General features: G+C 45.4%; 2 protein-coding genes across 3 annotated transcripts; both read right to left on the minus strand.

The window, feature by feature from the left end:
• Positions 1 to 821: 821 nt before the first annotated feature.
• LOC146197918 (estradiol 17-beta-dehydrogenase 8-like) lies at positions 822 to 9,514 on the minus strand. 2 transcript variants are annotated; one of them, XM_084593194.1, is made up of 4 exons: positions 9,016 to 9,150; positions 8,677 to 8,791; positions 7,451 to 7,644; positions 822 to 4,523 (listed from the first exon to the last, which is right to left on the minus strand). In XM_084593194.1, the coding sequence occupies exons 2-4, from the start codon at positions 8,744 to 8,746 to the stop codon at positions 4,122 to 4,124; spliced, it is 666 nt and encodes a 221-aa protein (XP_084449320.1). In that variant the 5' UTR covers positions 8,747 to 8,791; positions 9,016 to 9,150; the 3' UTR covers positions 822 to 4,121. The 2 variants fall into 2 exon arrangements, with proteins under 2 accessions (XP_084449320.1, XP_084449319.1); XM_084593193.1 differs by lacking the exon at positions 8,677 to 8,791 and having other exon boundaries at positions 827 to 4,523; positions 9,016 to 9,514.
• Positions 9,515 to 16,399: 6,885 nt separating this feature from the next.
• Positions 16,400 to 24,194, minus strand: LOC146197919 ((3R)-3-hydroxyacyl-CoA dehydrogenase-like). The gene is made up of 3 exons (XM_084593195.1): positions 23,750 to 24,194; positions 21,680 to 21,873; positions 16,400 to 19,769 (listed from the first exon to the last, which is right to left on the minus strand). Exons 1-3 carry the CDS (start codon positions 23,895 to 23,897, stop codon positions 19,341 to 19,343), a joined length of 771 nt encoding a protein of 256 aa, XP_084449321.1. The 5' UTR covers positions 23,898 to 24,194; the 3' UTR covers positions 16,400 to 19,340.
• Between the last annotated feature and the right edge of the window lie 2,075 nt (positions 24,195 to 26,269).

Genomic DNA, 26,269 nt, shown 5'->3' on the forward strand with positions numbered 1-26,269 from the left:
GTCAATTTATAGTTTTAAGTGTGCAGCTGAGTCGCAACTGCTGTAACGATGGGGGCAGGAGCGCGCCCAGCAACCGAACACGAGGAAAGGAGGGCGGGGAAGGGGGAGTGGAGGTCGCCGGAGGCAGCGCTAGCAGGGACTGACTGATGACGTAGAACGCCGTCGCCGCCATGCAGAAAGAGGAGCCCCCCCCCCCCCCCCCCTTTTTCTGAGTGGCGGCGAGGATATAGTGTAGCTAGGGTGCTCCCCGGTTGCCGAAACGCCGGCTCGCTATCAGCGGACCACGGTGCATCCCGTTCTCACTCGCTTCACTAGCTAGCGGCGTCAGCGGCATCAGTCAGTCGCTGCGGTCACTGCTATCCGATCGTCGCGCAACGTTCCTATGGGCCCACGTGCTGCTTCCCGCAACCTTCCGATAACTCAATTGCTCTCTTCATTTCTTCTACCCCAAAGCTTCTTTCATGAAAGCCAAGAACTGTTAGTGGAGTGTATCTTGATTGAATACGTGTGAAAATTTTTAAAAAGTTGTCTGTAATTGTACATACGTGTCTTGCTCGAAATCTTTGCCTCAATCTATCGAAAAGGTGAAACAGCTGATGAGCTGCGTTAAAATTTTGCATTGGGAAGTAATGCAATCGTGGACAATTTTTTTTAATTCACCGACGCTCACTCGGGGTTATCGCAGCTGCTAAGGGAGCTGGCAACTTTCGATCACGAAATGGCTGACAAGCCCTATACGACCGACTCCATAGCACAACAGCATGTTACGAAAGGCGAGACTGAGTGAATCCTGCACCGTCCCCCCCCCCCCTCTTTCTTCCTCAACTGTTAGTTTTATTAACCTTGCTACATATGCTTGTAAATTTGTGAGGAGTATACAGTAAAGCCTTGACCCCAAACCTTTAGCCAATCTTATTGTACTATGCAAGATGCCGTGAACGTAGGAAGCACCACAAAAAAGCCCATCTTCAACGTGTCCTCTATATATTTGACCATTTCTATGTGCCAGAAAAAGCTGTTTTCTCGTTTTTAATTCTTTCAGGCAGTCTCCGCCAAACAAGGAGCCTTGTGGGGTAGCCACAGCTACTCAGGCAGCTCATTTGCAATCGAAAGCTTATTCATCCACTTGTGGGGGCGTGATTTAGTAGGGGCTTCCAGTACACAGGAGCGTGATCACTCAATTTACTACTTTTGCGTACCCGGAGTCATACTAAATTCCTTCCTCCCTCTCATCTTGTAGAATCAGCATGCGTGGCTGTTGTTCGAAAACACCATTCTAACATCCAAAAACTGCATTTGGGAATCCAAATGTGCACTGGAACCCATGGTGCGCGCATGGAGAAAGGGACAAAGAGAATGTACTTTTGATGATGCATTTGATGACAGGGTCTGTCCACGCCATCCATGAACCAACAAATGATTTTGCTTTAAAATTTCACCCCTACATACACATATATGGCTGCCCTTTCCGAGCAGTGATTAATCACAACCCGCTGTGTTGGTGAACCTCAATAATCCTTGAGGGCGACTTGAACGCTGCAGCCTTCTATTGTAAGAATTTAATGTCACCATCGTCTACAGATCATATAATTCAGAATCACACCGATTCTAATTGTCCCAAGCTCCCAGGTAGCCACCCTATTTCAATTGCACTGAAAGTTACAGCAAACATTGTGATCTGTGCTGCTATGGCACCTGGAGAGCGGTGGGAAGCGACAGAATGGTAAGTTGGAAAGAGTACAGATGGTGACAACGTTCGTGAGCAAAAACCTACATGTGGGAGGTAGCAGGTCGCATGAATTGTAGGCACGGACGTGCTATGGTTTGCTACTCGATGTTCAGCTGCCAACTAGGCAGCTGTCAGATAAGGTGACATAGGAATCGAACCCGATGCCCTTGGATATTGAATCAGACACGCTAGTCAAGTAACAAGAGAGCATTCCAGGTCCTGAAGGTATGCCAATGTTTTGACGCTAGCCGACGTTTCGACTGATGGACTTGCCTTCGTCCAACAAGACAAAGTAAGTGTTCCTATCGAAATATTGCGAGGCCAGTAGAAAGTTCGCACTCAACCCTTGCTCGCTTTTTTTCTTCAAAGGTCCCATCAGCCCCATGCCCTCTGTAATGTGAATTTTGCTATGCAATGAAACTAAGAGAATGACCTAGAAGTGAAAACAGACATGCATGTTCTCTCTTCTGGTTATACCATCCACATTTTTTCTTTGTCTCTTTACTGCAAGCTCAGGAAAGTAGCTCTACCATAAAAGATACACCAATACTTGCTTCTATTAGCACTATACTGCATATGCAACAAGCTTCATTGACACCAGAATAATAAGCAACATCTCAGTTCCATGCGCTAAAATTTCAGCAAAGGCTTTCCGATCATAACCACCAGCTTTTAGGACAGTAGTTTAGGCATACAGAAGAACTGCCCTGTTCAAAGCACAGCAGTTCCAGTACACAAAAATACCATTAGACACAACATGTAGAGGACATGTGTGGCAATATGTGTGGCAACAAGAGCGAGTGACACATATACATTCAATCAAGAGTGCTATAAAAAAGCACTTTTGTTTTAGCCCTGTCAATTTAACAGATTTAAATGCTTTCACACAGTGCACTACCCTTGAACAAATGACACTTTTGGCGCATGGTGTCACATGGCAAAAATAAGTGTCATTTGGAAATTATGGTAGTTATGATGAATATTGTGCCCTCTAAGGAAATAAATTTTTCCATATATATTTACATAAAATGTTATTATATCATAAATGCAATTCATGCAAGCTAATTTTCAGTTTATTTCAGCATCTGCGATATGTTGTTGGCTACAATAAGCATTGTGATCCAAGACAATAAGTCAATTCATAATACATCAGCAATGCAAACGCTGCTGACTGCACAGAGAGAGCAACCTCGGGGCTAGCAGAAAAATGCAAATTTCCCAGAATCAATATATTGCATGCGGGCTCAGGCTCGCATTGCATTGACACCACTTGAGCTTGGGATTAAGTGATAAGCAAGGAAGTCGCAAGTCACTGAAGAGCATTTGCAAGCAAATACCTTTGCCATCCCTAATGTTGTAGCCAACAGTATGCCCAAGAGAGCTGACGGTGAGAGCAGCTGTTTTATAGCGCAGCTCTTATGCGCACGTTTGGTGGGTGAGCCGCACCGCCATTGTTGTCAGTGTAATGGAGCAAAAGAGAGTCAAGAGCCAAAAAGAATTTCTCAGAAGAAGGGAAAAAAAGAGCCACGGACATGGCTCTTCCTTCCCTTTTTCTGAAAAACTCTTTTTGGCTTGTGAGAAAAATAAAGAAATCTTTGGCCACGTAGCCACTGCTGTCGGAGTAAGTGAGCGAAAGAGGGTCATAAGCCATGAGAGAGACATGAGACAAAGAGCTGCGAGCTCTGCATAGCTCGCTTGGGGCTCTTCTTTCTCTTCTTCTGAGAAATTCTCTTTAGCTCATGAGAAAAGTAGAATGCTTTGTAACTGCACATGCAAGCATGTCTCAAATTTTTTGGCTGAATGTGTTGCAAAAATGCTTTAATAGCTGCGCTCAAATTTTTCCTTAGGGAATATCGTAATTGTCGTTAGAATTTTTGTTGCTAGAGTAAAACGGACCCATTGAGAGACACACACACACATACATAAATATATATATATATATATATATATTGTGCACTGCCGTTGAGACTGCACACTCGCCTCGCCAGACCGAATGTTGCGTTCTGCAACAAATGTCACTAAAGTGTTCATCACGTGGCAGTGTGCAGATGTCACTCGCTGAAAGACAATAAATGTGCCCATATGACAGACATATAAGATTCAACAATGTAGACTATAACACTAACTAAACATTGCATAGCATCTAACACATGATGAAAAGCCCAGTAAACATTGTAAATATAAAAGAGCATTGTCTATAGCATCATGAAAAGGCAAAGCTACCTTGTTACTTCACAGTGTTGAGAACTGATAAACAATATCAGTAGTTTCCTTTCTTTTAAGCCTATAAAAGTATCAAAACTGCTATCCAAAAATGTGAGCTTTACACTGCTATATGTGGTCCACCAGGAAGATTGTTCAACAGGTACTACATATTCAATGCTTACAATTCTCACATATACAATCCTCCAGTGACCTCAAGCACAGACCCAGTGACGTATGAGCTTGCAGGGGAGCACAGGAAAAGCACTGCATTGGCAAGTTCTTCTGGCTTACCAAACCGCCCCATTGGAATTCTTGCCATGATCTTTGTAAGCACTTTTTCCGGCACACTAGCAACCATCGGTGTTTCAATGAAGCCGGGCATAATAGCGTTGCAACGGATATTGTGTCTGGCCAGCTCTAATGCTACTGTCTTGGTGAAGCCAACAACACCAGCCTTGGACGCGGCATAGTTGCACTGACCCATATTTCCCGTCTTCCCCACAATGCTGGAAATATTCACTATTGCCCCATTAGGCACACCAGATGCAACCATTTCCCGAGCGGCAGCTTGAGTCACCAGGTATGTTCCCTGAAAGTATAAGAGGACGACAAGTCAGAAGTGCCCAAATGCACTGTACCTTCCAGCCCTCAGGACAATACAGAAGAGGATGCAATGTGCAAGTATTCTCAGTAAGCCTCAATCAGTGTAACCCTATCACACAAATGCTCTGAAGTTGGCAAGGTGGAATTTAGTACCACCAGCATAAATCACTGCTGCACAATCTGGTTAAGCAGTAAGATTGAACCTCCTGCATACTACGCACAAATGAATACAGTGAAAATTCCAATGTGTATTCAAGCAATTTAACTTTGACATAATCAAACTTACTGCATCATTTCTGTTACATAATGTAGTGACATATTTTATGTGAAAAAGAGAGGAGCTTTATTACTAGAACTTACTGTATTATTCCTCTGGAAAAAAAAGCAATAATGCAACATAAAAAAAAAACAGGTGAATTCAAAAAAAAAAAAAAAGTAACATAGTTTTATGACCAAATTTAGCACTTTTTTCCATTTTCTATTAACTCAGCAATTTGAAGCTTGGGGGATTGGGGAAGTATTCCAACAGTTATACCCCTGTCAAGTTAATGACAATTGTAATAGGCACAAAGTTCGGTCAACTGCTATACCCTCGGAGCTGACGAACGCTGGCACGCCACCACACGGCCGCACACCTCGTCGCGCATCCTTCGAAGCAGCTGGTTACTTTTAGCAAAGACTCCATAAAGTTTCGAGACTGATTTATTTTCTGTCATGAAAATCGTTCTCTGAAAGGAATTTTGGTATGTTTGTGTAGTGACATGTTTTATGGTTGACATAAGCTATTTATGTCCGTCGCTATAGAAATTACTGCTACATTTCATTAAATGCCATGAACACTCATTGCCACAATCTGGCACATCCTACTGCAAATGATTGCTAGGAGGTGGACATCCATTACACAGGACCAGAAACAGTGTACGCCAATTTGCCCTCCAAGGTTGTCAAGGATCTACACTTGACGACAGTTTCCTTGTAAAAGGAGAAACATGGTGCTTTCAGTACGATCCTCTGTTAGTGGACACTGGAAAGAGAGCATGGTAGCCACTCAGGACACCACCACAAAGGACCACCACAAAGGACCACCACAAAGGAGCCAACAGCTCTACCAAAATAACTTTTTGTAACTGCCTCCAAGATTTCACAAAGCGTTCGAAGCTATGTATGTACAGAATGCAAGGCAGGCTAGGTACTTCACTTCGCTTCTCTTTATTTCAACTTGTGCACCAATCTCAAAAGATTGGTGCACAAAAGTTAATTTCTTTTTTTATGACTCGGTCTCCGAAATTGATAGACCAAAGTTGTATATAGGGTAATTTTGAAGCCTCCACTGCGCCACCTCAGGCGAAGGTCAGCATGGGCTAGCAGTGGACATTCAAGGAGACCTTCAGCTACTCCGGAGCTGTGCTGGCTCAACCACGTCACCAGCCACATCATTCGCCATGGTGGTTCCGCTGCGTGTGCATGCTCTCTCTCCGCCACTGCAGTTTGAGCCACCTTGCATGTGCTCTCCGGCCGTAAGACCGCATGGCTCGTTGCGCACTTAGCTGCGTTTTAAAGAGGATCGTGCACCGCTCGCCTAGGCAGTACACACTTTGCCATGGATCCAAGCGGAGCTGGGCCATCTCGGAATGCTACGCAAAGGACCTTGCAATATCGTCAGCAAGCGACATGCTCTCGCTTTGTATGACTAGGTTTAAAAGAGTTAAACCCCTTCAGCTATTTCTTTTTTATATTTACACATCTTTATTTTCAAAACTAGTAGTGTTACATTGATGCAGTTTGTGCTGGTGGATCTCATGGGAAGGTAGGCATTATGCATCTGATAGAGCTAACAACTGTACAATTAACTAAAATAAAATAATCATCTTCTCTTATATTTTTATTGCAGTGGCAGTATACGTTGTCATATCAAAGGTCATCAAAGGCTGGAGTGGGCCCAGCTTTTTTTTTTTTTATTAATTAGTCGGCAATGTGGTTCAAGATACTGAATGTAAAAAAAATGTGCATGGTAAAGCTTGCTGTGTTGGCTTCAATACACTGCATACTTATAAAATGACACTGCTGTATATGTATTGTCACCAAACTCATTTGAACTTCCTCTGCATCACTAAATACACAAAAATTTGCATTTGACATATAAAAAATGCAAGTGACGAGCTTTCATAAATATGCAATGTGAAAATGCCAAGTAAACTAGAACTTTAAGATGCATGCCTCTGATGCTTTAGATTTTGAGCCACACTGCCAAATAAGAAAATTTCAAACTGGGCTAACCTTTGATAAAGACAGCCTTCAAAAGTGCAATATAACCTTGCCCCCTAAGATCAAAAATAGAAAACATGGTTTGTAATTCTACATTTAGTTCAATGTCTGCCTTGATGTACAATCTATGTGCACTGATTTCCCCTGTGTCTCTCCTAAAGTTTTCAAAAAAGAAACTGATAAAATTAAAAATATCTCCCATTATATGGGGTATACAAGACAGAAGCAAGGAGACACAGGTCTATATAACTATAACGATAAACTAGATACAAGGATACCAAACTGCTGTCATCATGAAAAATATCTTCACGGCCTCAAATGTCACTCTCATGCAATACTTTTTCAGAGTATTTATGAAACTCAAGCATTATTACGTAACATCTGCACCTGGCAAAATTAATTTATTATTTTTCGTTTGTGACCTGTGAAACTGTAAACAGCATGTAGCTACAGGCGAAAGGTGTAGTTATCTGGCCTACATTTTTCTAGTCTTCTGACAGGTTTTCATACGATTATGACAAGCTGTATACATTAGCAATGTATATGTAGGAAGTACTGAGATTTCAAGCCAGCCGAGCAGCTCTCAGAGGGTGCACATCAATCTAGAGGACAGCTTGCAAAAGCACTGCTTCAATAGTTCCACGCTACCTTTAGGTTGACTTTCATGACATCATCAAATGCTTCCTCGGTCATGTCCATAAGAAAGGAGTCCCTAAGGATGCCAGCGCAGTTGACCACGATGCTAACAGGGGCAGAGTAAGATTTCTTGATTTCAGCAAAGAGTGACGACACAGACTCGGAGTTGCCTACATCCACTTCTAGAGCACGATGTTCGTGGGAACCTTCACAGAAAAGAAAGGTTAGATGAAGATAACAGAAAGACTCAAAAATTTTTTTTAGAAGTAACACACCTCTTTTTTGAGGAGACCAGAAAAGCAGCACTGACCGCTCCTAACATAGCCGATAATCCTGTGCCCATAAATGCTCCCATTCGGTTATGTAACCGCTATGCAGAAAACCAGCTAGCAATTGATTTGAAAACTGTGCTTGCAAGTGCAAATGTACATAAGCGTGCATGCCTATGCTGTCCTAGCATTTGAATATGCCCAACATACACCCACCCGAGTACAATGCTTCACAACAAAGCGCAAAAAAAACTTCTCTTTGTGGACAGGCCTTTGTACACCACTTCTTGAGCATTAAAATCCCAAATGAACATTACAATTAAAGGTCATGCTGCAGCTGTGGAAAATGTATGATTTGTGCTGCTAAGTCAGCTATTTGTGCCTAAATTCTATTACAGTGGAGGGTGAAGGTACATGGTAAGCAGCAATCATATCTTACAAAAATGCTCCACAATGTTTGAACTTGTATGTTATATGCTTGTTAGCAAGTTTCAGCAGGTATACATGCACATAATCCACACCAGTCACAACAATCTCCATACAGAAAAGTTACCACTATATTTAAGCTTGCCGAGGTGAACAGCAGATAACTAAGTGGGCAAAATGTGACAATCGTATGAAAAAATGACCATGGCACACATATGTATATACCTGGAACCCCTCAGAATACCAGTGCATTATATTGATTTGTTAGATAACAATGCATATCGCAGTTTCTCCAAACTTTTCTGCATTGTTGGACAATGTTGGTTGCTATTTCTATGTTGTTTTCAATTGCAGCTTTTACAGGATAACTTCAGAAAACTTGTTTTGTACAAACTTCTTATGCATTGCATTAGTGGATGATATCATCATTAAAGCTTCTCTGCTTAATTACACCCGATTCATATCAAAATCATTTTTGAGTACATTATAACGACATAAAGCCACTTAACAATCATTTTTTAGACTACAGTTCTCGAGACATACCTGTATGCACATGGGCTTGTTGCAGTTTTTCGAATTTTCGGTCGTAATTACAAGGAACTCTTTGTTCCATTTTTGTTCAAAACTTCACAACCAAACAGGCTCCGCAAGTGGGCCACTTGGTACGGTGATAACAGGAGAAAACAATGAGAAAATCACACGGGAAACAAATACAATGCAACAAAACAGTGTTTTGATGAAAGCTTTCTTGAAAGTGGAACTAGTTTTGCCACACACCATGCAATGCATGCAAACTGTGCAGATATTATTTTTAACTCTGACGACGCACACACCTCGGGCAGATCCCGGCGAAAAAGTGAACGGGTCCTTCTTTCAACTCACCGGGTAAATCGTTGATCGTAGTCGCAGCACCTTCCTTGTTCTTGTCAGCAGCTATGACGCGCGCTCCTTCGTTCGACAGGACCTTGCACACAGCGCGGCCGATGCCACTGCCACCACCTGTAACTAAGGCCAAACGTCCTGCCAGCTGCTGGATACCTGCCATTGCACGAACTGAGAGGAAAATATCTCACAGCTATCGCGATTTCCAACGCATATACAGATATTTCCGGCCCTCTACACAGAACAGAGCCAAGAACCGACTGACTAAGATGAGTTTTGTGTTTGGGAAACAATGTTGGAAACAGTTTTGCACACCACTATTATGCAGTCAGCAACAGATGTCCGATAAGTTGCGATCCCACCGGTGCCCGAGCCCGCGAAACCGCCAACCGAAAGTATGAAAGTAAACAACAGAAACAACAAGTTGTGAACCCTACGGCACTGTACAACTTTGTATAAAAAAATACAGCAGTTATGATTGGTCAAAATCCGGGTGTATACGAATAGTGGCGGCGCCCGCGGGCAGTAAAAAATGAAAACTGCGTCAAAATTACAAATTTTTCAAATTGTTGATAAATGCATAGCACTATGAAAAATAAAATTTGTTGAAAACTTTCAGTAGCAAAACTTTTTAAAGATAACGTTAATTAAGATGAGAAAAAGGAAGCGAAAATAGCAGAAAAGTATGATTACAGTGTACTAGAATATTCTAGTACACTGTAGTATGATTTCCAAAAGGCAACGACGCCAATGACAAAAAGCAAAAAGCTTCTATTGAGGACTTTTAGATGGCGCGACAATTCAAAAGCATTCGAAAAGTGGATCCAAAGTTTCGCAAAGAAAAGTGACGTCAGATATTTTTGGAGTGGTGCATTTTGTTATTTTCACACTATCTTTAAAAACCACCCGCATCCTTACTATTTTGTTATTATTTTCACTGCGATTTCTGGACTGGGCACTAATCGTTAGTTTGAAGCAGCAGGAAAGTCGAAAAGCGGGAATTTGAAAAGGCTGATATTGTCATGTCAGTTCAGCCACAGATATTTACTAATCCTAGCTGCTCATATGTACTCGGTTTCATGTACGTTTCTATAGCCTGTAGTACAGGTTTCGAGTCGTAGAATATTGTCCAATTATTTGCGTTCTGCTGACCAATGTAGCGGACGGCCTCTCTTATGCCTGCCAATTCAGTTGCCGTGAATTAGTATGTTTTATGCATAACTAAAGCGTTGGCTGTACGCGCGGACAAATTGTTGTCCTGCTTGCTGATGCCTTCCAGCGTGGCCACGTCGTAAAGTTTCAATGGATCCCCAGCCATTGCGCGATCACAGGAAATGAAAGTGCTGATGCAGAAGCCAAGCTGGTTCATGAAGAACAGCCTTCCATAAAACTCTTTCTCAAGGAGTGACGCCGCAGCCTTACTGGCTCATTCAGTGAAGTCTGCTATGGATCTACACTGGGACGATGCAAGCCATTAGCAAGAGCGCATCTCTCGGCTAGATGCAAGCTCGCGACTTCACGAACCATCGAAAGTTATGCGACACCAAGGAGCTCTACTCCATCGTTTACGGTTTGGAGTCGCGTACACCAAAGGCTACCTCCACAATATCGGAGTTGAAGCAAGCCTGATTTACGTGAACTGCAACATTCCCAAGTTAATTTTTCCTATTATTTGTGAGTGCCTTACCTATAGTGACACGAGGAGGGCCTTGGAAAATACTCTCAAGCAGTTGGACAGCCACCCATAGGTGCCAAGGCGAAACAAACGGATAACTGGTGCATGATGAAGGCACTGTTTGATTTGTTTTTAAAGTGAAACTGGCCTAGATTCCCGCCTGTGACATTTGCGTGTGCTGTTAAGTGAGCGAGTATCACACGTACATACGCATTTGTACTGAAACATGCGTCAGTGCACTTTGAACTTTTTCTGCTGAAGTGCCTCGTGTACTTGCTTCCACGTTTGTGCCGGAATGTGTGTTCAGTGACAAGTGGTACGTGTTCAAGACATATGCTGCATGTTGCATTCTACGAGTGTGCATGGTCTCCTCAAGTGCGCGAGCACCACACGTGTATGTGGTACTTTGAGATTTTTTGGTGAAGTGCATTGTGTGTGTGTTCCTGCGTTTGTGCTGGCATGTGAGAGTGCAGAGTTCTTTGTAATTGTGGCGGTGTTTGTTTAGTGACAAGTGATGTGTGTCCAAGACATGTGCGACATATGACGTTTCAAGAGTGTCGTTAAGTGTGTGCATGGTCTCCTAAACAACTCGGACTACAAGTGAAACCTCACTGTACTATGACATCATCACCCTTCATTCACACCCTAACTCTCTTTTACTTCCTCCTTCCCACTTCCCCAGTGTGTAGCAGCAGGCCAGGGTCTCTCTACCGTCGGCCCACCTCTCTACCTTTCTTCTCATTAAATTACTCTCTCTCTCTCTCTATCTATCTATCTATCTATCTATCTATCTATCTATCTATCTATCTATCTATCTATCTATCTATCTATCTATCTATCTATCTATCTATCTATCTATCTATCTATCTATCTATCTATCTATCTGCCCGCCTGCCCGCCTGCCCGCCTGCCCGCCTGCCCGCCTGCCCGCCTGCCCGCCTGCCTGCCTGCCTGCCCGCCTGCCCGCCTGCCCGCCCGCCCGCCTGCCTGCCTGCCTGCCTGCCTGCCTGCCTGCCTGCCTGCCTGCCCGCCCGCCCGCCCGCCCGCCCGTCTGTCCGTCTGTCTGTCTGTCTGTCTGTCTGTCTGTCTGTCTGTCTGTCTGTCTGTCTGTCTGTCCGTCCGTCCGTCCGTCCGTCCGTCCGTCCGTCCGCCCGTCTGTCTGTCTGTCTGTCTGTCTGTCTGTCTGTCTGTCTGTCTGTCTGTCTGTCTGTCTGTCTGTCTGTCTGTCTGTCTGTCTGTCTGTCTGTCTGTCTGTCTGTCTGTCTGTCTGTCTGTCTGTCTGTCTGTCTGTGTCTAATCCCGGGGTCAGTACGTGATGTATATTTTCGCATTGCAAACATGGACTTAATCAAACGGAAATTCGCGAATATTTTTCCCACAAGAAAAATTAGGAGGCGTTCAAGCCTCGCCTCACGAATAGACGCGAAGCGCCTTTAACACTGCCCCTTTTTTTTTTCATTCCGCTAATGCTGTCACATCTTTTCTTTTTCGGTCTCTTGTAACTCTGCTCCTCCCCTCGGTCACCTCCTCAGAAGTCGTCGAGGAGGCAGCTATTGCCCTTGCAATTTCCTACACGGAAGCACATCTACTCACGGATCACAAGACTGCACTACTAAATTTCGCACGCGGGCGCGTTCACGTCCCTGCTTTCCCCGTACTGGCCCGCTGCTAAACTGACCCGCCACGTGGATATCCTCTGCATGGGTGCCAGCGCTCTCGGGGAGCCTCGAAAACGAGGCCGCCAACAGCACAGCCCGAGGTATGATGCGCCGGACACAGGCGGCTCTCGCGTCGGAGTTCGCTCGCGAGCGCATGCACACGTTCAATAACCTGACTCAAGCCTACTGGGATGAAAGAAAGCTTCGGCCCCACCTCACTCCTGAGACCTTTCCTTAGGGCCATTTTTTCAACCTACACCAGCTACATCGGTGTTGAAAATCTCTTATCCCTCCAATTCTTTTTTGCGACATTAGTTTACCTCGTGTGGGAAGCTCAAAAATATTTTTTTATTTATCCTTGTTGGCAATTTCTAGAGCTCCTAAACGTTGGTGCTGAGACAACACGTGGGCTATGAGTGACGCGGTTGAAGCGGGCTGAAGGTTAATTTTGGTCGTTTTGAGGTCTTTGTCGTACACTGACATCACAAAGCACACGGACGTACTTACGCTTAGCCTTTATTGAAATGCGCCCTTCGTGGCCTGGAGGAGGAGGACGAGAAAGACATTTAATACCTAACTCGGAAAGAGTATATACATGAGTGTTGATTGGATCAACCCTTAAGGGGCTGGTCCTCACAAGCACTAGGTGGAGTCCTATAGTACGGGACCCTACTGGCGTCGGCCGCTGCCCGGGCGTGCTCCACCAAGGCCTTTAGGGCCTGTAGGTCGTCCAAGCAGGGTCGCCTCCCAGTCCACCCGGATGGGGTTGGGGTTGATGCCTGAAGACTTCTCCGCAAAGTGCGGACAACTGCCCGAGAATGAAGGATCAAAAAGTTTTAGAGTTGCGGCGGACACAGAAAAGTATTAGTATAAAGACGGAGCAGAAAACGCTCCTCCGTCTTTGAGAGGCCTTTACATGGGCCAGGATAAAGGCTATGGTCAGATTGCTAGTGAAGAACGATATCTTTGAAAGAGTAGGCAGGAGTGAATTGTAATTCTTGAATGTCGGGGTCGGAGGGGAATGCCCGGTGAAAGAGCGCGCGGGCGGCGGCGTCAGCTGCCTCATTTCCCTCAAGTCCCATATGTGCAGGAGCCCAAACAATATTCCAGCGAGCAGGGTCTCCGGTATATACGCAATTTTCTAGAAGGCGGTAGGCTAGGTACGGTACCCAGTCTTGCTCGACGTTCCGGCAGGACCCTGGCGAATCGGAAATTATTGTTTTGGAAATGGGATGAGATGCGGTCAACGCAATGGCGACCTCCTCCGTGTGCGTTATGTCCCGGGCTCGAAAAGTAAGCCCGTTTACTGTCTTTGACTGGCGGACGACTACGGCTGTATACCATCCCCCATGATGGGGGCCGGAGGCGTATACGTAAAATACGCCGGGTTTTAATCCATAGCGGATAGCCAGGACTTAATTGCGCCAGGCGTCGGTCATTATGGTCCTCTCGGGTCATGTTGGCGGGAAGAGGGCGTACGTGGGGCGCGTCTCCACTGTGGTGGAATGCGTACGCGCTCTTCCATGAGAGTGTTATGTTGGATATGTAGTCGGGCAAGGAGGCGGCGACCCGACGATGTCTTCGAGCAGCGCCTTCGGGGGTGGGCATGATGAACACATTTCGGTAGTTGCGGGAAGCCCACTTGACCAACCAATATACGCGTCCGCGGCCCGGGTTCGTTCCTGTGACCTTGGATAAAACGTCAAAAGCCCTAACCACATGCGTAGCCGCGGAGGGTCTACAACAAATTTTAAACCGCGTGAAGGCCGGTCAGCCAGTGCAGAACGAGGTGACGTCAGCAGGTCACCTCGCTCAAGTTTCTTACCGCAAGGTACCAGTGCTGCTGATGCTGCCTCCCAATAGTGTTTGTCGTCTCAAGCATCTTAAAGCTAATTTAGGATTTGTAATTCGGGATCCGATTGTGGATATTTCGTTGCTCTTTTTTCCTCGATGAAAGACGAACAAACTTTAAGAAGAGTATATTTTAATTCACTAATTTCTATGAGCCTGAACCAGATAGAGATGCGATAAGGGTTCTCATCGCATCTCCGGAGTTCGGAGTTTTTCACTACGACGTCCAGAAGCCACTCAGGCTGAGGGAAATCGCAGTGATTGCTCGAGTCATGTCGGGACAGTAAACACTCTTTTTCGTCTCTATCGAAATGTGGGCACCACGACTGAGAATTGATTCTCTGACCGTCTCGGAGTTTATTTCGTCGTCTCTGAGGAAAAAAATCACAAGGTATTCAAACGTTCGAACTTCATTCGCTTTCCGAGTTATCGGAGACTCAATGAACATGACCAAGTTCCAGTTTTTTTTTTATTATTATTTGCATAGAAGTACGCTCATGTATAACTTTTTTTTAAAAAACTGGTATACAGGAAACACGAATTTCAGCATGTACGCGTGTCACTCAAACTCAGTAATAAAATATAGCAACGTTCCAAAGCGCATTGCTGTTCTTCGCGAACCAATTGAAGGTTTCTATGTGCGCCGAAGATTTTCAAAATCCCCCCCCCCCCCCCCCCAAAAAAAAAAAAAAAAAAAAAAGTAGGAGGTAGGCGGGTGGCTGTCAGGGTGGGTTTAAGAGAATGAATAAATTCTTGGTCAACAAAGGTGTGTCGCCCAACAACCCTCCCATCATTGCATCACATTAACCTGTCATGTGAATCGATCATATATAGTGCTGAACGGATTTTGTTTTATTGAATCGCCGGTGCTCCATCACAGCTCAGATCTTTCTGGAGCTGCAAAACAAGTCATTATATCTAGGATAGGATATATAGTAAAATAAAAGCACATCGACGTGAAGGTCTACATGACACTGTTTCCTCAATGAACCTTTAATAACCGCTTAGATCACCGCATTTTCTGCGTATTACCCGCGTCTGTAGTTCAGTTCATGAAGTTTTAAAAGGAGGCGCGTTCTGGAGCGCACAATATTTGAATGCGGACTTCTTTTTTTTTTTCTTCTTTTTTTTTTTTCAGGACAGAGTTAGGACATCCATGGTGTGGTGGCGCGGCGAAACCAAAAAAAAAAAAAAATGGCACGAAATGCTGGGCAGAAATGGACAGAATTTAATGTGGCTAGAGTTTCACGCTACAGAATGCGAAACATCCCCTTGCCAGTTAGGGCTTGAGCAAAGCGCTTCGCAGATTTGTCCTGGGGTCCGGAAAAAATTGGAATGGGAACCCTCACCCCTTGCCGAGTCTTTCAAATTTTTCTTCAGCCGCCCCATCAGAGGCAAATAATTAAAATTAATTTTTTGCCAGTACAGCACGTGGCCAAATTCAATGTACGCGCTCTGTATTTTAGAAAGTGTTTTCCGGTGTTCGCCGTTATACCTCTCACGGGCAGCAGGATTGCAAAGCGGAAGTAGTTCCGAATAGTGATGCCTTGCTGTGCATGTCGGACAGACGGACGGACGGACGGACGGACGGACGGATGGATGGATGGATGGATGGATGGATGGATGGACGGACGGACGGACGGACGGACGGACGGATGGATGGATGGACGGACGGACGGACGGACGGACGGATGGATGGATGGATGGATGGATGGATGGATGGATGGATGGATGGATGGATGGATGGATGGATGGATGGATGGATGGATGGATGGATGGATGGATGGATGGATGGATGGATGGATGGATGGATGGATGGATGGATGGATGGATGGATGGATGGATGGATGGATGGGCGGATGGATGGATGGATGGATGGATGGATGGATGGATGGATGGATGGATGGATGGATGGATGGATGGATGGATGGATGGATGGATGGATGGATGGATGGATGGATGGATGGATGGATGGATGGATGGATGGATGGATGGATGGATGGATGGATTCTCGCTTGCGTTTGTGTGTGTTCGTGTTAGCAAACGGAGCGGCCGTGACAGACGCCTCCACCTACTATCCGAACTTGTGAGGAGTTTTACGGGCTGGCGCAGCACGGACGGCCAGTGGAAAGAGAACTTTAGAATAAGGGGCCCCAAGCTTTGCCCCCCCCCCCCCCCCCCCCCCTATGAGCTTGGGGCGTCGAAATGCGCGTGCGCAGAACGTAAGGCCTGCTTGAGGTCTTGGGTTAACGCGTGGGGCGGCCCCTATAATTAATGGCCGCAGAAAAGCGTCGCTTTCAAAGAGACACCGGATCCTCCCGCAACATCCCCGCCAGGCCAGCGAGTCGGTTTCCGAGAACAAACAGCCGCGACGAAACGACAGAGGAAGGAGGATCCCCCCGGGGCCTGGTGGGAAGGACTTTGAGGGAAAGAGCGACTTTGAAGCGAGCCGATCGACGCAAGAGAAAATGGGGAGATTGGTTTCAGGTGCCGTGATGAGAGGCCGCACCCTGACAGAAGCGAAGTTGTGCTTCAATGTGTATGTAGCTGTAAAAAAATTCTGTATTCTGTAATTAGAGTGAATGGTTCAGATTAATCGGAAGAGGGAGTAAAATTTGAAAAAAGAAGAAAAAGAAAAGAAGAACCTTTCGTAACTCCTAGTCTCTAACTTTCTTGTCCGCTGTGTTACGACGAGCTGACAAGATGTCGCTATCCCATCGGCAAAGTCGAAATAATAATTGTATACCGAAAATTCCACCCTTGCCAATAATTAATTCACATTCTGTGCTAGCGCTGTTTCCCGTGCCAACGGGTCCATCCGAACGCTTTTGACTGTGTGACTGTTCCTCGCCATACGCTGCATGCAGCCTGGACGTGAATGTTTTCTCTCTCTCATGGGTGCCGCGAACACTTTACTGGTTAAGCTTCCTGCTTGCCTTTCCTGCGTCGCTCTATTTGTCTCCGTTTATAACACAGCTCGGGTTAATTACTGGACAGGAGAAGGACGAGTTTGAGATCATTACAAGGATGAAATATTTAGAGGAAAAAGCGGCGCCTTTAAAGGCATGACGCGATAGCGTAAGCTACCAGCCCACATATAAAGCCCCGATGAGTGGCAGGCTGATTCTGGCGTCACCCTCCCATGTGAAAGGAGGAGCCTGAGTTGGCAGCTCCTGCCGAACGCAATGTTAGGCAAAAGCGTCGCCATTGTCAGAGCTATGCCCGTGATTTTTTGCTCACAACGTCGGCAAACGGCCACCGACGTTAGATTTTCGGTGAACGGGGCCTTTAACGCTATTGCGTTAAAAGGGCCTGACAATTAAGGCTTAGACCTTGCCTGTTTTCGACGATACTTAACACCATGTTTACGAGCTATCACGCATAACTGCAATTTACATGAATGTTTCTTTTTTGTCCCTGAGCGTTTCACTCCAAAGGTATATGAGGCCCGCATAAGACTGCTGGCATACTTGGATACGGAAACTTGAGATAGATTAATAAGTATGAAGATATTAGGAGTAGTGATGAATCACGGCGAACTCCAGTGGATTAGTTGTAACCGTTTATATGCATAGAAGTGACCGTCTATATATATCCCTGCGACCACGTGACTGTCTCGATACGTCGCGCCGATTTTTTCTGTTCTTTTTGTGGACACCGCCGCCGAGTCCCGCTGTTGTTGGGAGATATAAGGCTTTCGCTTTAACAACTTGCCTCAAGTTTCGTTGCCACATGATTTTTTTTATTGCCGAAACAGATTTTCCCGAAATATTTATTTGCTTCTTTATTAACGCGATAGCGTTAAAGACCCCGTTCACCGACAATCCGGCGTCGGCCGCCGTCCACCGGCGTTGGCGTTGCGAGTGAAAAAATCTCGATGACGGCGCTGGCAGGCGGTATCTGGAAGGTGACATGGATGGCCGGAAGGATGGACGTAGGGTTGCGTGACATTGCGTTTTACAGAAACTTACAACTCGGGCCTCTCCTTTCATATGGAAGGGTGACATCAGAATCAGCCTGCCAGGACCCTTGCATTCACAATACCCCTAGGACACGTAGACACGTTCATATGGCTTTGCTAAAGCGCGAGGTTTTATACGTGGGCGGGTAACGTACAAGCTATCGCGTCATAACCTTAAAGGTGGAGCTTAAGTGTCCCCCATTATTTATTTATTCGTTTGTTACGCACACAGAAGTAACTCGTCCGCATTATTTTCGTTGAGAGGTTGGTGAGCAACGACAGCTGAGCTTGCTCTTTCAGTTCTGGAAAGGAAATTACAAGAGGAATCGTTTTCTGCATTCTGCCGACGTTCCCCTCTTCGCTTGCGTGCTTCACTCGCTCCACTACAGCGCGTATGCCCCTAAGCAAATCCCACTTGCTCTGTTCAACAACCCTAGGGAATTCGGGACATGATAGCCCAGTCCTCCCCTAAAAATAAAATGACTCCACTCCACATAACGATTCTTATGACAGTGCTCTTGTTGGTCATGCAAGGTACTTCAACCTCCCGCTAACAACACGAGAATTTACCTGCGCTGTCATTCCCGAAAAATTATCCTGGGTGCATATGCCTACGTTGTGGGAAAATTTTTCGCTCCATTTAAAGGTCACTACTAACAATTTTCCCGAAGATGTCAATATGAAAACGACGAATGAGTGGTAGATGAAGTGACGCTAAATAAACAAAAATGGACAGAAATGCCACTGCAAGCTCCGCATTGTCTATCGGTAACCGACTCGTATTATCGCAGTTTGGAGTTTGTGACAGTCAAAGTCAACCGCTGTTTCTTCCATGAACTCTGCCATGCAAGACGAATCGGCTGATGAAAGTTTCATTTTAACCATAATCACGGTCATCGACTGCGGAAAACGTTCAAGGCTGTCTGGACCCGTATCTACACCTGCGACTAAAGTATACCCTAAGCTGCGCCAAAGACAAAGCATGACAACGCATCATTTATGGCTTGTACCTTCACTGAGGTTGCTATAACAATACATCCGTCACAATCAGAGCTCAAACGGCGAGTACGTGAACCATTGCGCTAAGGCGGGCGCCGCCAGCGAGCTAAGGCCTCTCGGTCCATTGCCATTTAGGTATGCGTCGATGAACCTCCCACAAGAGACAACCAGAGTCCAGAGGTCATGCCGAGAGTCCTCCGGTGACCTCGATGGCAGCGCCGCTGACGTACGAGCTCCGGGGTGAGGCGAGGAACACGCACACGCTGGCGATGTCCTCCGGCTTCCCTTCTCGACGCATGGCCGACCGGCGTATCAGCTTCTGCACGGTCTCTTCGTCCAGTGGCGACAGCAACGGCGTGTCCGTGACGCCCGGTAGCACCGTGTTGCAGCGGATGGCGTACGGGGCGAGCTCCAGTGCGGCCGATTTGCTGAAGCCGATGACGCCAGACTTGGCGGCCACATAGCACGACATTTTGGGAAAGCCCGTGCTGCCCAGTATGGTCGAGATGTTCACGATGGACCGGTCCATCTGCGGATGCCCACTAGTTGCTTTCGTTGCGCCGTCCGCCATCATCTCCCGGGCCGCCTCTTGAGTGATCAGGAAAGTACCCTGTGATCACGAATGAAAATGACTTTAGTGGAAACACTAATTGGTTATCGTGCATGCTATAAGTTCGCTGATTATGAGCTTTCTTAGTAAGCACTCCCTATGTGCCGCCATATTGCTCGTTAGACTGTTTTTATACTGCACGTGGTGAAGCGGCAATGCCAACGCCAGCCCTCTGTTGCTGTTCAAAGAAGGCGTTTTAACTTTTGTCTCTTCTAAAATCTTACCTATGCATCGTAAACGTGATGCACACTAAAGGGGATAGCCAGATATATACCGCCCTGCCGTCGTGATGCAGTGATTAGGGCGCTCGAATACTATGCCCAAGGATGCGGGATCAAATCACGGCCACGGCGGCAGCTTTTCGATGGTGGCGAAAAGCAAGGCTCCCGTGTGCTGTGCGGTGCCAGTGCAAGTCAAAGAACCTCATGTGGTCGAAATTTTCGGAGCCCTCCACTACGGCGTCTCTAATAACCCGAGTCACTTTTGGTTGTTAAAGCCCATAAACCAAACCAAACCAGGCATCGAAAACTTACATTCTGAACTGTAAACAGGTATGCTGAAGACTCTAGCTACCGCTTGCACACGGTGCTTGCGCAATACGTCCATAACAGTCCGGCGAGTAAAATGATGACGCCCAGCTATAGGCAACGCTTATTGGAAAGGTCTGTATAAGCCGCAGAATAGAGAAACAATTTCAGCGTAGCTCCCAAGGGTAATATAGTGCCCCAGTCTTTCTTCACTGATTGATTTCCATTCACATATAATGGAGGATGCCGAGATAAAACCTGCCAAGACGACGCTTGAGAAGCCAGACCAACGCGAGCTCACATTGCATACAAAATGCACATAAATAGTTTTTTATGGCGACACTTAGGAAGCGCTTAACGGAACGATTAGCTAAAAAATAAAGAAACGAGAGAAGGAAACGACTTCCACGCTGCAGTGAAACTTCCTCATCTGGTAGTTATAGCAGCGCGTAGCCGGAAAAGGACGAAGACGGAGCGCCTCTGCGTCTTACGTGTTCCTCCGTCTTCGTCCTTGTCCGGCTACGCGCTGCTATAACTATGGAAACCCAACTAGCCCAACAGCTTGTCCTCTTCCTCATCTGATGTTCCCAGTTGCCTGACGACGATGCGGTCAGCGTTATACATGTTTTAGCTCTGCCCTTTTATGTTACCTTCGAAAGCGTTTTTCTTCGCTTCAAAGCACATATCTTTTCTTAGTGTCCTTCGAGGAAAAGTAGCGGCAATTTGTTTGAGGAAAGACATCCACACGGATATGCCGCCATTTGAAGCCTACAAACAAAGATCAGAGCGTGTTTGGAGAAAGGCGCGTTCCATGCGGTGACGCCTAGGGAAGCTGCTTGTTTGGTTGCTTCTTATACTATTGCAGCTCGCCATAGCTGCCGCGACCAAACAGATTAACTATCTTCTGACTTGTTAGCAGGTCTCCAAGTTTGTTTTACGGGCTTGAAACAGCAGTTAATGTGCATTACATTTCTTCAAAGACCAATTTCCGACGTTTCACAAGCTCAAATTACTTTCTCAGTTGTTTACTTATTTTATTGGCTTGGTAAAGCGCTGCAATTAAGAGAACACATTTGATGCTTTAGGTAGTGTGCCTGTGTGCCAGGTAGGAGAGATTTATATTCACCAGTAACGGGGTTCGACAATCTAAAGAAAAAAAGAAAAATGCTCGCAGAAGAAATAAAGATCGAGCGAGAGAGAGAGGAGGGGGGGGGGGCGCTGCAGTCACATAGATTGACGCACCCTTTAAATACACTCTCCTTAGCCGTACATTACACCCTCTGCTCGGAGTACGCATGGTCCCTGAAACCCCAAATAAAAATGGAATGGCGTAGATACTCCCTTGGTGTAATGTCGACGGTCTTGGCGGGCGCACACACATACCTTGAGGTTGACGCGCACCATCTCGTCGAAGGCCTGCTCGTCGGTGTTGAGCAGAAAGCTGTGCGTAAGGCAGCCTGCGGAGTTGACTACCATGGTGGGCGCACTGCTGTAGAGCCGCCGGATGGCCGAAAACAGCTCCCGCACCGACTTCCCTTCGCCCACGTCCACCTGAATCGCCTGATGGTCCGACTCATCTGCGACAGGGAGCACAATGTCGCCGCGAGTATATAGTTTACCTAATAAAGTTGCGAGTATGAAACGTTGCCACCAAACGCATTAAATTATGCGGATGATTTACCGATGTTGAAGGGATGCGAGTTCGTGCTAAACATCGCGCGATGACGAGCGTGCAAGGCCTGTTGAAAATTTGCAGTCTTAATTGTAATGGCAAAACGTGTTGGAAAAGAAAGAGTGAACGCAGTTGCCTGCCACTAGCATCTTTTTCTTCCTTCTGCGTCGCTTTTATTTGCATAAACCTTCACATACTGCTACTCATATTATACTGCTTCGCTCCCTGGCATCTCTGCACTAGAAACCGGGTGTACTCTCATGGGCAGTTTACGCGATGCGTGTTCGGGGTAACAGTGATTCCTGTGTGGCCATGGATATGACTGAAAAGCTTCGAAAAGGAAGGAGTATACTCCATCCGCTGGAACTACTATTTGGTTGGCTCGGTGCCGGGGCAGTGAAGGAACAAAATCTACAATCTTACATAAATCTACAAACTTGCATCATAACCTTTCTCCGTGACTTTTTCCATGACATCACAACCTTTTATCACAAGGTTTCGCTTGCGTAATTGCGTTCCAATACTGGCGTCGGCAGTCCTGACTGGTGGACAATCACGCGCGGCGATCTTCACGCTGAGATGGGTAGGGATGACCTTCTCTTTTTCTTAGCAGTGCCATATTTCATCAGCATCTATCTGTCCTACCATTTACGCGATAGTTCGATAACGGACCATGTGATCAAAGTTGTTATCAAGATTAAAAGGCTTTAGCGATTTGTATACCTGCTTGACTTATCGAGCCTTGTCTATCTTTTGCAGCCAGGTCAAAAGAGGTTTGAAGAGGAACGGGTAAAAAGCAAAGTGCAAAAGATCCCGGATCTGAGACCCACTTGGTCTTTCTGGGAAGCACCGTCCTTTCGTTCGTTAGAGGTGCAATTAAATTCAATTATTCCGCTTAATAGATGCGGAGTATTTCAGGTTTCCGATGCGATAATGGTCACTGTGACTTGCATTTCGAGGACGTGTTTTATAAAACGGCGAAACAAGGTACATGCAACACTGAACTTCAAATTTACTGCTAGGAATGTACATGTAGTTGAATTCGTGCACGTGCCCATATATCTATTTCTTCATTTTAGGGCATAATATGAAGTATTCTTGTCTATAACACGAATGCGAAGACACGTACTTGAAGCGCATGACAGTGCTCATGAATGTTCAATAAAGCTCGCGGGGGCAAGAATTGGCTCAACAAAGTTGAGTATGGAATTGTTTTGACAGTTGCTGTGATGAACTTACGACTAATTTTCTTCCATTCATGTTATAATGTGAATCCGTGCAACTCAAATGAGAAAGACGAAGCAAGAATTAAAGTGTTGTTACGAATTTTCTCGAAACGTTTGTGATGAAAAGAAGCGCCAAGAGTCACACACGTGTTAGTAAAAGACAGTAGTTGTGAAGTGCATGTTTCTGCTTATCGAGCCCAAACTGAACCGCAGTGAAGAATTGTAAAGAATAAAAGTTGGTTGGTTTGTGGGGTTTAACGTCCCAAAGCGACTCAGGCTATGAGAGACGCCGTAGTGGAGGACTCCGGAAATTAAATAGAAGGTTAATGATATAAAAAGCGTAACTTTGATTGCATAGTATTAAATGACAGCTTCCCATGACTGAATGAGCTTCCTTGTAATTGCGTAATTGAACTCGTATGATTTGCAAGCATGCAAGCGATTGCAAGCAAGCACGATAACGTAAAAGTACACCAAAGCTACCCTCGCGATTCAAACCCATTCGAGCGTTCGTTCGCGGTCTTTTCAAGATTTGTCTAGTTTCACTATACTCACTTGGCATCATCCGGAGAGTGTCCCGCGCTGCGTCTTTGTTCACGTCGGCGATGACTACTCGGGAACCTTCCTGAGCTAAACCGAGGCATACCGCACGACCGATTCCGCTGCCTCCTCCAGTCACCAGCGCTAGCCGACCGCTCAGCATCTTCACTGTACAGTTGCCGACAATTAAGTGCCGAGCGCGGTTTCACGTGCTCGACGACACGCCTCGCGAGCGCACCGCACTCGCGGATAGAGAAGTGGCTTCAAGGGCTGGCGCGCTGACCCTTGGACGAGATTTCTTTCTTCCTGCGCGGCTGATAGTCCTCAAAGATAGCCGCCCTCGCGTTTGGAAACAAATACGGCAATACACGGCTCAGCGGCCGGTGCCTCGCCTAAAGAAATGTCCATGCATGCGTGAGAGGACGGACGCTTAGCTTCCTTATTTCGTTGTTTTTTGTCACTGGATAGCGCGGATAGGATACGCACCGAGGAGACGTGGATAGAAGAGAGCTGTGACGCTTTAATGGAAATCCTACCCGCTTGGCAACAGATCAAGATGCCGCGGACTGCGCACTTGTTCGCGCGATGCCTGGACTAATCCACTCTCTCTTACAATTCTTTCGTGCGCATCACAGCCATTCGCAGGTGCGTAGGGTGCGATCGCGAATAGCGTTATCAGCTGCCTAGCATATTCTATAGACATTTTTTTTTTTTTTTTCATTTAGACGGCAGCAGAGGTGAAAGAGTACGTACGATGAATTGTATAAGAGTAAACACAATTATGATTATACAATTCATCGTACGTACTCTTTGCCTTGTACTGCGCGTTGTATTTAATTGTTCCTATCGTACTTAATTCTTGATCCCCCCCCCCCCTACTCAATGCCCTTCTGGGCCCTGTAAGGTACTTTGAATTAATAAAATAAAAATTTAAGTAGCTACAGCTAAATGTGCACTTTCAAATTTTAAGCGACAGCTTATATGCAGCTCGTTTGGCTGAAAAGCCGTCGACAGTATAGTATAGCAGTAGTAGTTTTAGTAAGTTGCTGTTGTAGTAGTAGTGCGCATCACAGCCATTCGCAGGTGCGTAGGGTGCGATCGCGAATAGCGTTATCAGCTGCCTAGCATATTCTATAGACATTTTTTTTTTTTTTTTCATTTAGACGGCAGCAGAGGTGAAAGAGTACGTACGATGAATTGTATAAGAGTAAACACAATTATGATTATACAATTCATCGTACGTACTCTTTGCCTTGTACTGCGCGTTGTATTTAATTGTTCCTATCGTACTTAATTCTTGATCCCCCCCCCCCCCCCTACTCAATGCCCTTCTGGGCCCTGTAAGGTACTTTGAATTAATAAAATAAAAATTTAAGTAGCTACAGCTAAATGTGCACTTTCAAATTTTAAGCGACAGCTTATATGCAGCTCGTTTGGCTGAAAAGCCGTCGACAGTATAGTATAGCAGTAGTAGTTTTAGTAAGTTGCTGTTGTAGTAGTAGTATAGTAGTATGTAGTTGTTGTAGTAGTAGTAGTTGTAGTTGCTGTAGTAATAGTAGTTGCTGTCGGCTCGGCGTGTCGGAAATCGGGGCTGGTTTAAAAAATGTGTCATGGTAATTTAAGGTTCTTGTGACTGATGATTGATCGCTGCGTGAGAGGCGATGACGAGTTAATAAAATTGATGAATTGACGAAAATCAATTGATGAATGAAATGAATAAAAATGCGAAAAATAAAAAAAGGAGTGGGTGTTCAAAGATGTTCAATGCCGAGAATGAAAAGCCTATACTTTATCATCCTAAATAAGAAAATCTGGAGTGTGTAATTGATGAATTAATTAATGGAACAATTAAGCATAAAAAGTAAGTTCAAAGGTGTCAAACTGCTCAGAATGGAAAGCCAATGTTTGACATGTTCAATATCAGCGTATAAAAATTAAATATAAAAAAGAAAAAAAAATAAACAAATTAAAGAATACAAAACATGTCCGTGTGTGTGAAACGCTAGCGCGTTATACCCTTATCTTATATATATATTTTTTTTTGCACCGAATAATATTGAATCACTTTAGGGATAAGAAAAATTATGAGCTTCTTGCAGGAAAATTTTCAAAGGTGCATTACGCGTGCAACTGGCATACGAGTATTTATACGAGAAACAGCTGACCGCGCGCACACATCAAGCTCGCACAGCAAGAAGTTAAAGGCATGTTTTTTTTTTTTTTTAATAATTCTCATTAGATGTATGTTGCGATGTTCTCAAAATTTATGCGAAGCGCGATTTTGTTGTTGTTAGTTTGTGTGTTTGGTCATTGAGCGAACACACCTTTTAAATTGCCGCGAAACGTGGCGAGCTTTTGAACCCATATTTGCTTTTTGCGCTGCCGCATGATGCTTCTGTCAATGCTTTTAAATCGAGAACTCAAATGTAATAGAATAAATTATGCTAGAATGGCGACATATGCGCATATGTGGTGAATGAATGCGCCATGCAGTATCCATCCAGGCCAAGAACCTGTCGGTCGCGGCTTCTCTTA

Source organism: Amblyomma maculatum, chromosome 2 (assembly GCF_055883805.1).
Source record: "Amblyomma maculatum isolate TAMU_Amacu chromosome 2, ASM5588380v1, whole genome shotgun sequence".
NCBI lineage: Eukaryota > Metazoa > Arthropoda > Arachnida > Ixodida > Ixodidae > Amblyomma > Amblyomma maculatum.